Here is a 14,398-nt window from a genome sequence, read left to right as displayed (position 1 = left end):
CATAACCCTATGAATGAATATACTAAAAATATTGAATTGTACACTGTGAATGAGTCAATTGTATGTTATGTAAATTATATCTCAATAGTGCTGTTTCCAAAAAACGCTAACAGAAAATGTTACGGAGGTGATACAATTGGCCAGTGAATATTTCATAAGTTTTTGAAATGGGTCTTAAAAATGGATAAGGTTTTTAACAGGAGGAGATGGGAGAGGGTGTGGAACAAAGAAATAGGAAGGATATTTCAGGTGAAGAAGTTTGGACATTAGTTTAGGCCTGTAAACTTTTCAAGTTAGTAGACATTAACCAAATGGGTGGACTTTTGGTGAAACAACATATACATAGACATATACATATACATACACACATACATATATATATCTAATAACAACATATATATGTTATTATTACCAACAGAACTGATACTAAAGCATAAAGCACCATCATTATCATTAACTCAGAATTCCCTAAATTAGTAAAATTACTAACTTTGGGAAGAAACAATAAGGAATTTATATAAATTCCAATTCTATTACATCTATTGTCACTCAGCATATGTGACAGAACTACCATTCTAAAAGTAATGAAATGCATTTCATTAGTGGGACACCATTTTTTCAATTTAAATCCTTCACTTGTCAATTTATATAAATTTGAGTTAATTTTAAATTTCAGTTACTCAATAGTTATTTGAAGAAACAATTTGTTAAGGTTCAAATTAAAATAAGTAATCAAGATTTTAGATTAAAATTCATTGAATTATACCAATTAATTTCAATGTTTTCAGTAAAAAATATAATTAGTAAATTGAAATCTTTAGTCACATACGGGATTTTAGATACTAATTGGCTTTGGTAAATCACGACAAACTAAAAAATGCAATTAAAGTAAATTAAGTTAGGTGTTATTAATATAATAATTGCTTTATTGATTGGCATACTTCTATATTATAATCATATTAGCCGTTTGCTACAATACATAATAAATGGAGTAATTAGTAGTCACACACATTTAACTTGCCTCTTGAGATGAACAGCTTGGGAAGAAAGGGAACTAAAAGTGAAACAGAAAATTGTGTGACATTTAAAGCTACAGAATTCTGTGGAACATCGAGTCTTTATATAAAACTAGAAATCTTCAAACAAAATATTGAAAACCTGAGAAAAGGCAAATATTTAAGTAAAACTGTACTAAAAGCATTCTGTTTATCTTGTTTTTAACTTACCAGATTGATTTTGGACCATACATAGACTATCTATAAGCAAAACTAAAATTAATTATTATTTATGTTCATATACTTCTAATGTAATGAAACCAGTGTAAAAATTGAGTTATAAACAGAAGATGCCATTTTTTACATCATTTTAGAAGAGTCTTTAATGATATATACCTACACACACACTCACACACATATATTTTAATGTAATATTTGGTGTATTTTAAACCATATACTATGTATTTGTAAGGAAATATATTATTTTATATACTTCTTAACCTTATGCAAGTTTCTTAATCTCTTGACCTCTATGTCTTTATTTCCAAAATTGGTGGAATAATTTCTACCTTATAGGGTGTTGTTTAGATTAAATGGGTTATTGCACACAAAGCTCTCTGAACACTAACCCTAACCCTAGCCCTCTTTTGTATTTAGAAAAGGTCACCATATTAATTTGTCAGTATTTTCAGCTATATGGAAAATAGTTTTAAAAACCTGAAAATATAAATGTACCCATGAGTAACTGCTATTAAATAGTTCTCAACAAGCAGAAAATACATACTTTTTTATTTTTTGTTACAGAAAATGTTAAATCTATAATAGCATCATTTATATATAGAAAAAAGCTGGTTTTGATGTCTGGCTCCTAGTAATTCATGCCAGCTATTTTTCTTTATCTTTTTCTTTTCTTTTATAAACAGAAATTGATGCTACCTTTTGAATTAAAAGAAACAGAATTAATCTTAACTAAATTAGTACTTTCTCTAAGTTTTCTGTACTAATGAGCATGCTGTTTTCTATTTGAATTTAACTTATTATTTCATATTGGCAAATTATAATGCATGTCTCCTTATCTGCATGTCTATGTCAGCAAAATAGGCTTTTGTAAAAAACAGGAAAATATAGTATGCTAATCAGCAGGTTTAGGTTGACCTTTACAATTATAAAAATGATGTATTCTTTCACATATATTCTAAAATCTAAGAACTCTAAATGCTTTTATATATTTGAAAGTACATCTCTTATACTAATAGTACACAAGCCATTTCATTAAGTTGTCATTGAAAGATAAACTTGTAATTTTTATCTCAGAGACTGAAATAGGCTGTTATTCCTTTTTATAATATTTCTGAGATATCAAGTAAATATGAGATTATATTAATGTTGTACACAGATTTTAGGATTTCCTGGGTTTTAATTTGGATTTAAGACTCTTGTATGGGTGACAGTTTCTTTAGGCAGTGTAGCTTTGTCAGGTACTTAGAATTACATGTTAAGAGTAAGACAGACATTATTATTAAACATACTTTTATTTCTGCCACAGATTGAACCATGATTTGGACAACAACTGCTTAGTTATGTATTGATTTAATCTGCAACTTTAACCAACAGCTGATTTCTTAAACCTAAGAATTCTGGCTTGGAATAAAGTTCTTAAAATGAATTTGATGTAACATTGTAACTATTATGTTAGTCTCGATTAATAGGTTTTAGCATTTACACAATGAATCTATTGTTATAAAACATGCAGAATATTTCTGTGGCCCTTCATAAAACATCCCTCCCTTACTGACTTTTCACTGCATTCAAGGTTCTGAGTATATTTGTGGACTGCTGTTTTTAAAATGAACTCTACAGAGTAGGCAGAGGATCAATGCTTTAGGACAGCTAGCTGTAAGACACAAGGATCCCTCTAGAAGACTATGAGGACCAGGTGGCTATGGATCGGAACAGGTGTGTCCAATGACAAATCCATTAAAAGACAGAGATTAGAGGAGTCTTGATTCAGTGGATTGGTCAGGAGCCACACAATTTGATTCTAAAAAGTTTATGTCAAGCATATTTTCACTGTTCTTTAGGTGTTTGAACTTAACTTTTTGGGGGGATTTTTTCTTATAAACATAAATTAATATTAATAATTAGCTACCATTAAAGAAGAGAAATATAAAAAGGTTATTATCTTTGTTGAATTGTGTCACTGGCATTACTGGGCAGTCTTATAATAAACTTCAAGGGACTATGCAAATCTGTATTAACTAATTAATTATCTTCAGTAGGAACAAAGGACCAGAGAATCTAATCTCAACTGTACAATTATTAAACATATATGCTAGCATATATGAATAGGAAAGGCAACCCATCATCTAAATGGGTCAGAAATAACATTTGTGAATTTTCTATATTCTTTAAGATAAAGAATGAGACCAGCAAAAGAGAAAACAAATCTGTGGGCAAACAGAGTCAATGACCTTCATTTGATTAAATTTCCAAATGGCCTCAGATAAAATCTCTGAGCTACTAAAACAAACCACAAAAACAACAGAACCAAAACTTGAAAATTTACTTCAGAATTTGAGGCAAAGATCTGGTCATAGACTTGAGTACTTTTAAATAGAAAAAATAGTTTTCATGATGAAGAAATGTTAATAACAAAAATATCTAGGAACTAGCACTAGAATAAACTTAGTAAACATTTTCTTTCTTAATCTAGATGAGGGAGAATAATGTGCTATCTCCAATTTACAATTAACAGTAATATCTTCTCTTTGAAGATGAAAAGAGAAATCTCTAACCAGCAGAAAAAAATCACTCGAGACTTTCGTAAAGCCATGCCAGGTAATTTTCAGTATGTTCCTGGTAACAAGTGTGATTTGGTATCAAGAATTATAGATCTATAAGTCCACCTCTCTATTGTCACCTCCCGCCTCAACCTTGTTTGGGCTGCAAGTGTAGAACTGAGGTAAGACTCAGCTACTTTTTGAGACTCTGAAGCAGGAGTTTTTAAGGTGAGGCTGAGTATATAATTCCATGGACTAGTTTCCAGGGGTCAGTGACCACTATGACATTGTAAACAGTATTGTATGTGCCTCTTCATGAAGCCGCTTGCTTTCATCAGATTCTCAAAGTGGCTTAAACCCCAAAAAGGTTATGGGTGAATATGCTAAGATATCCATACCCCATCTGGTCACTGCCGAATCATATCCAGAATTCATCTCAGACATGTACCACAAAAAGGTAAAACTTAGGTGGTAGGGAAAAGATATCTGCTAGTGGCTTAGCACTATGAGGCTGCATAACAAAACAGGGGTGGAGAGAGACATTCTTTAGAATAACAAATGGGAGGAAATGGCAAATTCAATTGTCACCTGGGCAAAGGGACTATTGGCTGTTAGCCAGTTGGAGATACATGTAAATCAATGAGTCTGTCATCTTATCCCACCTCACAATTATACAGGCAGTTACATATGAATAACTGATACTATGTATTCTTTTTTTCTATATAGAAAGTTGCTCTTCATTACACAGAAACTTAAGATATTCATTGATTGCCGATAAAAGACATATTTCTTTGGGGTCCTCTTTTCAATATTAGAAATGAGATAAAGTAAGTTTTTAACATTCATGTGATTGAGCATTGCTACAACCATTGGCATATATTTACGTACTAGGAGACAGATTTTGAATTCAGTAGCTTTGTGTTTCTTTACTACAACAAATAGGAAAAAAATATTTTAAAATTTACCTGCAAGATTGTCGATTTCTTTCTCCTGTAGCAGACTGACTGCGTCGTCGTCTCCCTCCAGCATAAGCTCTGTCTCTGCATTCTGGTTCACTATCGCTTGACTTCTGAAGGTTTTCTTTGACTTTACCACATCTTCCTCTGCGCCTAATCACAACAAAAATATAACAGTTTAGGTTATTACCATCGTTTCTGCTTATAGTGGGTATTATCAATAATTGATTGCTGTATTATAATTACCTGCTACATTTACATATTACTTTACAATTACAGAACATTTTAACCTTCTTTATCTTGTTTGGTTTTCTGTGAGAAACAAGGTGTGGGGAGCTGTAACCACCTCCCCTTATTTTACAGATGAGAAAAGAGGCTGAGAAAGCTACATACATTTTGGAGGAACCTAGCAGTTGCTAGTGGAAAGAACTCTACCATGTCTTAGGACTCAAGATCCATGTCTTAGAGCTCTAAGATCACTGTATATTGCACAAAAAGTCTGTACTTCACCCCAAACTTACTTTCTTAAAATCATGCTATTTTACATAATTATACGTTGTCTTAGTTAGCTAATCAATTGCTAATCAGCTCATCTACTAATTAGCAGATCATTTTTGAAAGTAGATGAAATAGGTATGCAGAAGAGAAACAATTCACATCTGAGGGGAAAAATAGTTATCATTAGAAAATTACAGAAAGGCAGAGTTAGAAATGATGGAGACATAGAAGCTTATTCTAGCTATTTCTTTCTTTTCTTTTCTTTTTTTTTTTTTTTTTTTGAGACGGAGTTTTGCTCTTGTTACCCAGGCTGGAGTGCATTGGTGCAATCTAGGCTCACTGCAACCTTTGCTTCCTGGGTTCAGGCAATTCTCCTGCCTCAGCCTCCTGAGTAGCTGGGATTACAGGCACGCGTATTCTAGCTATTTCTTTAGGAATTACTGAAATAAATACTGGTTTTCTGAAATTATAGCCTGATTTTGCTAAATACAATAACACAAAAAGCCAAAACCAAAACACACAAAAATAAGCAGAAAACTGAAATATTGCAAGATTTGACCTGGCATTAATGCATAAGTTAGAAACACGCATCTGAATCCATCAAGGATTTGACTGCTTAAATATATTTTCATAATTACATTCAAACAGCTGCTTTGTCAGGTCACAATGAATATAAAATTATCTGAACTGCAAGCAAATTTCATCCATGTATATGCTACCCACACCCATACACACACCAGACACACGAAATACTTTTATTTTATATCACTTGAAGCTGAAATTCAATTTAGAAGAAAGCATTGTAATTTACTACGTTTTTGTTTTAGAACATAGTCTTCAAGGAGCAGCATTAACTAGGAAAATGTCTTCCTATTTCATTTGGTGTGGTGGATGTATTCCTGGAAATGGGAGCCTAATAAATCAGTCCTATATGGTGTTGTATTATATTTTTAGGGGACATTATGGTGTTGGAACATAGGCAATTGCTCTCCAAATGATGTGGAGATGATTTTTGGCCTTTGGCCGAAAGTTTCTAACACTTTTGGTCAATTCATCCAGCACACTCCATAGAACCTCAGCAGTCCCTTACTGCCTACTGAAGTTTGCTCAGCCATGTTGTTGGTGTTTGGAGACAGGGTCTCACTCTGTCGCCCAGGCTGGAGTACAGTGGCCTATCACAGCTCACGGCAGCATCAACCTCCCAGGCTCAAGCAATCCTCCTACCTACCTCAGGCTCCTAACTAGGTGGGACCACAGACGCATGCCACACAATACCAGGGTTTTGTTTTGTTTTGTTTTTCAGTTTTTGTAGAGATGGGCTCTGACTATGCTCCCAGGCTGGGCTTGAACATTCCTCCCCACTTGGCCTCCCAAAGTGCTGGAATTACATGCATGAGCCGCCGTGCCTAGCCTCGACCATTTTCTTACAAGTACATCTGGCTGTCATACAACTTGCAATGCAAAATCGAGTTAGCTTTTTTCCTTCTTTTATTTGCAGTTTGCATAGTTCTTTTTCTCAGCGAATAGAGGCCAAATGTTTGCTAAAATATGAAAAAATTGACTCAAAGGCCACCAGAGTAAAAACACATGTTGAGAAATATAGTCACATCACAATACCATTACAGAGTGTCACTGGCTGAGTGGTACAGTCTGTCATCCTAGCTCCTACAGGATAACCACATTTAGAGAACATGGTTAATACATAGCTTAAATGTATAAAGTAATAGATTGTTAAATATATATTTTAATAAATACTTCAGAGACAAACAGTATTATTACAAATCAATGCTACATTGGAGGGAAGGGGAATTAAATGGATTACATGTGTATTGTTCTTTCACTGGCCCATAGATAATGCTTATTTCTAGAATAAAAGATTGAGGATAGATCACTGAATGCTTCAGGACCTTACCTTAATTCTATTTGATTTTTGGTGATATAAAGCCAGCACACAGTAATATTCTGAGAGTAGCTATCTTTATAACTTGTTTGCTTCTTGGCAAACAGAAATAAGGAGCTTGCATCATTTGAGAACAAAAGAAGCAAATCCATGATTGATAATTCAGAGTCTCTCTTGAGGTCTCCATAGCTGTATTTCTAGACTTTGCCTGAATACAATTAACTGAACATTTCTCTAACTGAGCTAACTGTCTCTTGCTCCTTCTCCTCGTCCTCTTTTGACCAACCATGTACTTTAGCAGAAACTTAGGAATTCATATTGCATGATGACTGTCACTGCCCTAGTTCAGGCCAGCACTGCTTTGGTCTAGAGGGTGTCAGCCATTGTCTGACTCATACCACCTTCAATACTGTTGTCAGAGTGTTATAAAACACAAATAAGTTTAGGATATTTTCCTATTAAAATTATTCATTAGCTCCTCCCAATCAAGAACACCCAATGTAAGACTTAGATTGTAGGATAAAATCCAAACTTCTGAGCATGGCTTACCAAGGCCTTTTATCCTCTCATAACCAGTTCTGTGTTTTCACCACACCCTCCTCAGCAATACTGGATCATTTACAGCTTCCAAAATATGCCATGCTTTCACATACCTCTTTACCCATGTTAATGTTATTCCCCCTGCAGGGTAGGTTCCTACCTTTCCTACTTGGCCTGGCTAGCTAATTCCTAGTTGCCCTTCAAAACTCACTTCCTTCAGTTGCCTTTCCTAACCAACCCTACTGCATGTTCACAGCTCACACATAATTCAACTGCACTGTCTAGGTCTTACCTATTATGTGTTTGTCCTCTCCACTAGGCTGTAGTCCCACTTCCGTAGCTTCAGTGCCTGGCACCCAGCAGTTGTGCCACAAACATGTGCTGAAGTTCAAGTTTCCTCCACCACCCTATTCCCCTCTCTGATTTCTTAAGAGCACTTCTGTGCTCTTTCCCGTATGCTTCCACCATACCTCATAAAGCCTGCTACTGCAGAATTTACAGGGACTGTAACTGCCTGCTTATTCACCTCTGCAAAAGCCTCCAAGCTCTTTAGGACTGGAAACATTTTTTTGTCTTGGTATGCTCAGTACTTAGCACACTGCCCAGCACAAAGCAAGACCTCATAAATCCTGAACAAATGTATAAACTCAGACATGACAGTTACCCCTGCATGTTTCAAAGTCTGAAGTACCTAGAATATCTCAGAATCTTAAGTGATCTGCCTTTAGTTTGGGGCAGGCAGGAGAATCTATGTATTTACATGAAAGGAAACTTGTTTTTTTACAATAAAGTCAAAAAAGACTTTTAAGTGTGAGTAATCTAATAAAGCAAGCTTTTCCTTACATAAAAATCATGTGTAATCTGACTTCTCAGTTTAAAAAAAAAAAAAGCTTTATGTTACTTTTGTATTACCAAAACAAAAATCTACCGGTAAAGAAAATGTAGTAGAAGAAAGTTGAGCTCTGAAATGTATATCAAACTTTCCATTTTATCCCCTCTAGTTTTAAAGCAGTAAAACAATCATGACTTTGAAAGATATATAGTAAACTAATCCATATCAACACATCAAGCTTATCATCCTTGTTGAAGTGTTATCAGTTTGCAGCTCAGTAAACTTCCTGATTTTATGGTACTGCACCAAACATTTATCTAAATTAAAGTATATGAGATCTAAAGGTGCTTTTCAATCACAATATCCTTTATGAATTAGAGTTTCATTCATCAAAATTACAGGCAAAAAGAGGTAAGGTCTCAAAGGGCTGTCTCATTACAAGGCTTGTAAACACTGTCCTTAGAAAGAATTGGTTTAACACCCAACAAATCAAAATCTGATTGGGAAGAGAATTTATTTGAGATCATCTATCTTCAGAGACATGTTGGACTGAGTGCACTTTTTGGCCCCTTTAGCCATTCATCAAGAAATTAACAAGCGAATACCACAAACTACCAGAATGCCTCGGATCTGAAAATGTATATTATGTGTAAAGCTGGGTAGGACAGACATATATGCTGTTGCCTACGAAAACATTAAAATACCAAAACATTTAAAAGTTTCAGAAGAAAAAAATACAACTGAATTATAGATCAAGGAAGCTAAATCTACAATAGTACTTATGTTATTTTCTCCATCATGTTACAAATAAACACATGAAAGCACTCTGTAGATTGACTTCCTAGTTAATGTATATAAAGCTCTGCATATAAAAATGTTATATAATACAGAATATTGTACATGAATCTAAAGTTCCTTTATAAAATTTCTGTTAATAACCAAGAATCCATGTGAAACAAGGTATATTTTAAAGGTGAGGTAGCAGAACTACAATGTTTTTAGTATTGTTACTATATTCCAGTATTGTTGTTACTCTTATTGCTATATTTTAAATTATAATGTAAAGGTTTTATTGTTATTTTAAATAAACATAAGTTAAAATGCAGAAATGAAAAATTGGGAGACATTAACTCCTCTTAATGACATCAAAGAATATGTCGACCTGCAATGGCCACATGATCAAGGCAAATAAATTAGTTTATGTGCTCTTTATGTTCTTTTCTATTGATAAATATAAACAATTAATGTAAAAGAAAATACAGTATTTTATTTCCGTTTAAGAAATCCTCCTATAATCAACGCTAAAACAACTAAGCTAATAAACAAAAAAGTAATACACAACAGATTAGCCATAAAACATATATATGCGGCTAACACACAAAGAAAAGAGACACAGCCCCATAATAAGCCAGTTTTAGTGTAGGCTTAGCTTTTCACCAGTTTATGCTATTATTATTTATATCGACTGTGGAACTATGGGGTTTTCATTTATTGAAAAGTTACATATAGGTATATCTGTCTAATGTATATCAACCAAGGAATAACACATTTTCAACATTATTTTACCTGTAATATTTAAACATGTGGTCTAAAGCTCATGATCTAGCCTCTGCTTCTTTAACCTCACTAATTCACAGATTTGGCCTCTTTGTACCTCATTTCCTCTAAAAGCTGAATGTTTTTGTCTGTATACATGCCACTCTGTCTCCAATCTTTAAGTCCGACATATGTAATCTCTTTGACATAAAATCTCTTACATGCCTTTTCCTTCAGGATTCAGTCAGGTTGACTATTCACATTTCTGTATAACATTTATATCTTAGAAATAAGTCATCATATCTTATCATTGTTCATTTTGGAGTGTTTTTATTTCAGGCATTCTCTCCTGGACTTTAATTTCACATGTCAGGATGGTAATAAATGTTTGTTGAGTAAATGAAAACACATAAACACAACTCACATATTAGTCATTTTACATGCACATTACGTAAGTTACTTTTCCTTTCATGTACTTTACAGTTTCCTCATACGTGGGAGAGTGGGACTATGTGATTTGCCATTCTTATGTTATTGTTCCCCACCAATATCCACTAGGAACATATTAAAAATAATCCAGACCAATCTCTTAATTTTAGTATCCAAATTTGTAGAAGAGTAATACTAAGTATCTTCCACATTTTCTTTCACAGGATTATTGCAAAGTTAAAATGAGACAATGAAAATGTGTGGATATTATTTACATAGTAAGCTTTCAAAAATGTTTATTATATTTTTGATAAAATAAATAAGATAAAAAAGAGGATAAAACGTATACTAAGTACATAATTAAAACGGAAAAAGAACACAGTTAATGTTTTATTGCTTATAATACTGTTGCAGAAGATTTATGTAATGAGGGAAAAAAAAGCTGGCTTATTTGAGGATTAAAAAACTCAAGATAAAGCATGGGTCTATGGTCATGGCACAATGCCTATTCAATATCAGGTATTTAGAAGTGATAGCTTCTCTTCCTTCAGTTGCAGTTAATATTCTTCCTTCCACCATGCTGTTACAACAGTATTTGTATTCATTAAAACATGAATGAGCCTTCAACTCCTCCACTAGATTGGATGCTCCCTGAAGACAGGAAGGACAGTATGAAGTACAGGTGTTACGAAGTGCTTTGGAAATCAAATGGAGTATAAATAGCTTACATTTAAAATGTAATGTATGCTTTCCCCCATAACTATTTTATTCATTTAAAGACATTATTAATAATGTAAATAAAATTACATAATACATCAACGTATTTGTACTTCTGATTTTGCACATAGATATTTAGTAATGTAAATATGTTTAGTATCTTGGGAAGAACTGCTTTCTCAACAAGAGATAATGCATTTAATACAGGTTTTCATCTTTGGAAAAAGATCTTTGGAAGGACACTGGCAGAATAGAAATCTGGTCTAATTTTATTTTTACCTAAATGTATTATCAGGTAATTCTGTTTCTAAACATCAGAAATCAGTTTCATGGAAGACATTCTTTTTCAAAGAAAAAATTCTTTTCATTATATGCCATTTCACAATACATTTTTAGCTTGTTCAATGTATTTTGACAAAGCCTACCACTCTCTAAGTAGGACAAAATGTTGCAATTTATTTCCAAACCCAAATACTTTTAAAGTGCATTAATGACATAAATACTTTGGGAAATTTTAAAGGTTACTTTCTCATTAAAACTCAAGTCCGAGCAACGAATACCTTTTCAGACCAGTGCTTTTAGTAACTCTAAATGATGTTACTTAATTTCCAATAAAAGGAAAATAATTTAAGATAAATATACCACTCAGAAAATTACGTTAGATATGATGACATAATCTTGTGCAATAATATGTATATATCAATTACTGATAAGTTTACAATTTTGAACATTTTAAAAAGAACCTGAAAGAATGCTTTTTCTTATACTGAGGAACCTATTGTTCAAAAACATTTTATCCTTACCTTAGTGAATCAGTGAGATAAAAGTAGAACAGTCTACTGTTAAAATCATTTACTAATAAGTAAATATTTTTCTTTGTAAGTCATCTAAATTCATATTTTAATTTTGTGTTTGACTTTATAGCATAGATATAGTATATCCTTCCTTAAGAAACAAATTATGATAATAGGAAAGATCACTTTTCTAATTAAGATTAAGGACAAAAAATTAAATCATCTTCTTTATGAAATAGCATTCTTTTTAAAAAGAAAATATACCTCTCAACAGAAAAATCCCAAAGGCAAAAATTGTTAGTGATACTGAATAAAAACACTAAATTAGAAAGAATGACTAGAAATCACAAGAATTTTTTCTTTTATACCTGATGCTGAGTCAGAGCCTCGCTTTATCAATATAAAATTATTTTATGAAAGTAAGTATTTCTATACATGAAACAGACTGTTTGTATTTGTTGTTCCAAACACATTTTAAGTAAATATCTGAATATTTACTAAGCACATTGGTAAATACAGATATAAAGCCTGGATAGTTCAGACATCCAACTCCTCCTTTCTCAGTTGTGGATATTTCACTTTGAATGAGTTGGATTTAACCATGATTCCAATTTCAGTTTAATTTTGTTGACAGTATATTGAACAATCCAAAATAGGTATTATCTGCATCACTATAAGATTAAAAACCCAAGATACCAGCTTCAAATGTATAATAAACTGGGTTCAAAAATCCTATTCCTTACGTGGATCAATAACTCATGGCACTTAGGGTCCACTTTAGCACATAAACTATTTCACATGAAAATCAGAGTACAGCATCTTATGCGTTTTTAACCAAAAGGAAACTTGTACAGACTTTTATTTTAAACTAGAGGCAAACATTATACCTTTAGGTAGGTTGTGTTTTGAAAAGCTGGGAGAAACGAGTTCAGTGGTATAGTAACTGTGTAGCATTAGTAATCTGGGAATTAACACGTGGAAATTATTCCAAGTATTAAATTTTTATTCAGATTAGTTATGCTTGCAAACAATTTACTGGAATTTAAGAAAGAAGAGAAGAAAATGGCTACCTAACACCAATAGTTATTGCTCACTGGAAAAGGACATCAAAGACACTTGCAAGCAAAAGAATTGGATCAATATTAACGTGATTTTCATTTCATGCTTCCCCAACTCCAGTAAGCTGACAATATACTCTGATTATGTGAACTGCTTCAGAGTAACACAGAAAAGGTTATTAGAGCAAGAGGTGGAAATGGAATGCACTTTTTATATTGACAGGCCTGCTAATAGAGTATACTGATTTTCAAAGACATGCGATGCATTTTTACAATTTGGTTCTGACAGCAAAACCGGAATTTCATTTATTCTTAATTCAAAATATTCATAGGTAAGCAATATTTTTTAGAGCAGACCAACAAATGGGATATTCATAAACAGCATTTTTAAACAGAAAAATACAATTAAAGTGCAAGAAAATATTATTGAATTTAAGTGAAGCACTGTATAAGTATTAAATGTTAATAATCTTAATGTAGTCAATGTAGAAAACTGCATTCTATGCTTTTTAAAGAAAATGTGATAAACCTTATTTTAAGTATATACATGATGATAAATGCAGACTCTCCACATTTTAGACTGGACATTATTCGGTAGGATTTTGATTAGCCATAAAGTTAGGAGTTCTAATTATTTAAAATGGGATTTCATTATATCAAAAATCACAGAGCACATTTTACTTGTGAAAATCGTAATAAAACATACAGAAAAATTGGGTCACTTTAGAACTCTCTAAATATCAGAAAGAGCAGAGATGATGAATTATTCATCTTTGTGACTATTTTAGTACATTGTATAGCATTTGGTCCCTATGATAAAATACACACAGATCAAGACTAACATGAAATAAATACATAAAAATGATAAAGACAGCTATCTTTACAAGGATGACTTCTTTAAAATTTTTGGCACTATTTTTAGTATTTCCTATAAGGAGCATATGTTTTTCTGAAAGAAAGCAAGAAAGGGAGGGAGAAGGGGAGGGAGGGACAAAAGAAAGGAACCTGCATCATGTACCAAGATGGGTAGATGGGCTGGTGAGGAGCAGAATATAAGTTGGAAAGTTTGGCAACCACTGGAATAAAAGAAAAGATTAAATGGACAACTTCAGAGTGGGCTGAGAGGGTGGAGAGACTTTCTTGTACAACGGGTGGCATTAACCTCAGGAAATGATGCTTGGTGTCTTTTTCTTTTTTTTTTTTTTCACATCTAGCATTCCTTGTTTAGAGTTTTAAACTTTTCCCATTCCATGTATTTTCAATAGGAGACAAATTTATTTTTCCATGTTACAGATAGCATATGCACTAACACAATATTCTCAGTGTTTGATCTCAATCCAATCATTCAGTGATTTTGGTATCC

General features: G+C 32.8%; 1 protein-coding gene across 14 annotated transcripts in view; it reads right to left on the bottom strand.

The window, feature by feature from the left end:
• The window catches only part of NBEA (neurobeachin), a 730,940-nt gene that overhangs the window by 216,486 nt on the left and 500,056 nt on the right, over nucleotides 1–14,398 (bottom strand). For 8 of the 14 annotated variants that reach the window (XM_078375289.1, XM_078375292.1, XM_078375290.1 and 5 more), the window contains one exon: nucleotides 4,741–4,884. In XM_078375289.1, coding sequence (XP_078231415.1) covers nucleotides 4,741–4,884 — 144 coding nt within the window. Of the gene's footprint in view, nucleotides 1–1,021; nucleotides 1,055–4,740; nucleotides 4,885–14,398 lie in introns of all 14 variants that reach the window. The other 6 variants (XM_078375287.1, XM_078375291.1, XM_078375288.1 and 3 more) reach the window with 1 other exon arrangement.

The sequence above is a fragment of the Callithrix jacchus genome, chromosome 5 (assembly GCF_049354715.1).
Source record: "Callithrix jacchus isolate 240 chromosome 5, calJac240_pri, whole genome shotgun sequence".
NCBI lineage: Eukaryota > Metazoa > Chordata > Mammalia > Primates > Cebidae > Callithrix > Callithrix jacchus.
The sequence above is the reverse complement of the archived record's forward strand: the minus strand, read 5'-3'. Positions and strand labels throughout refer to the sequence as shown.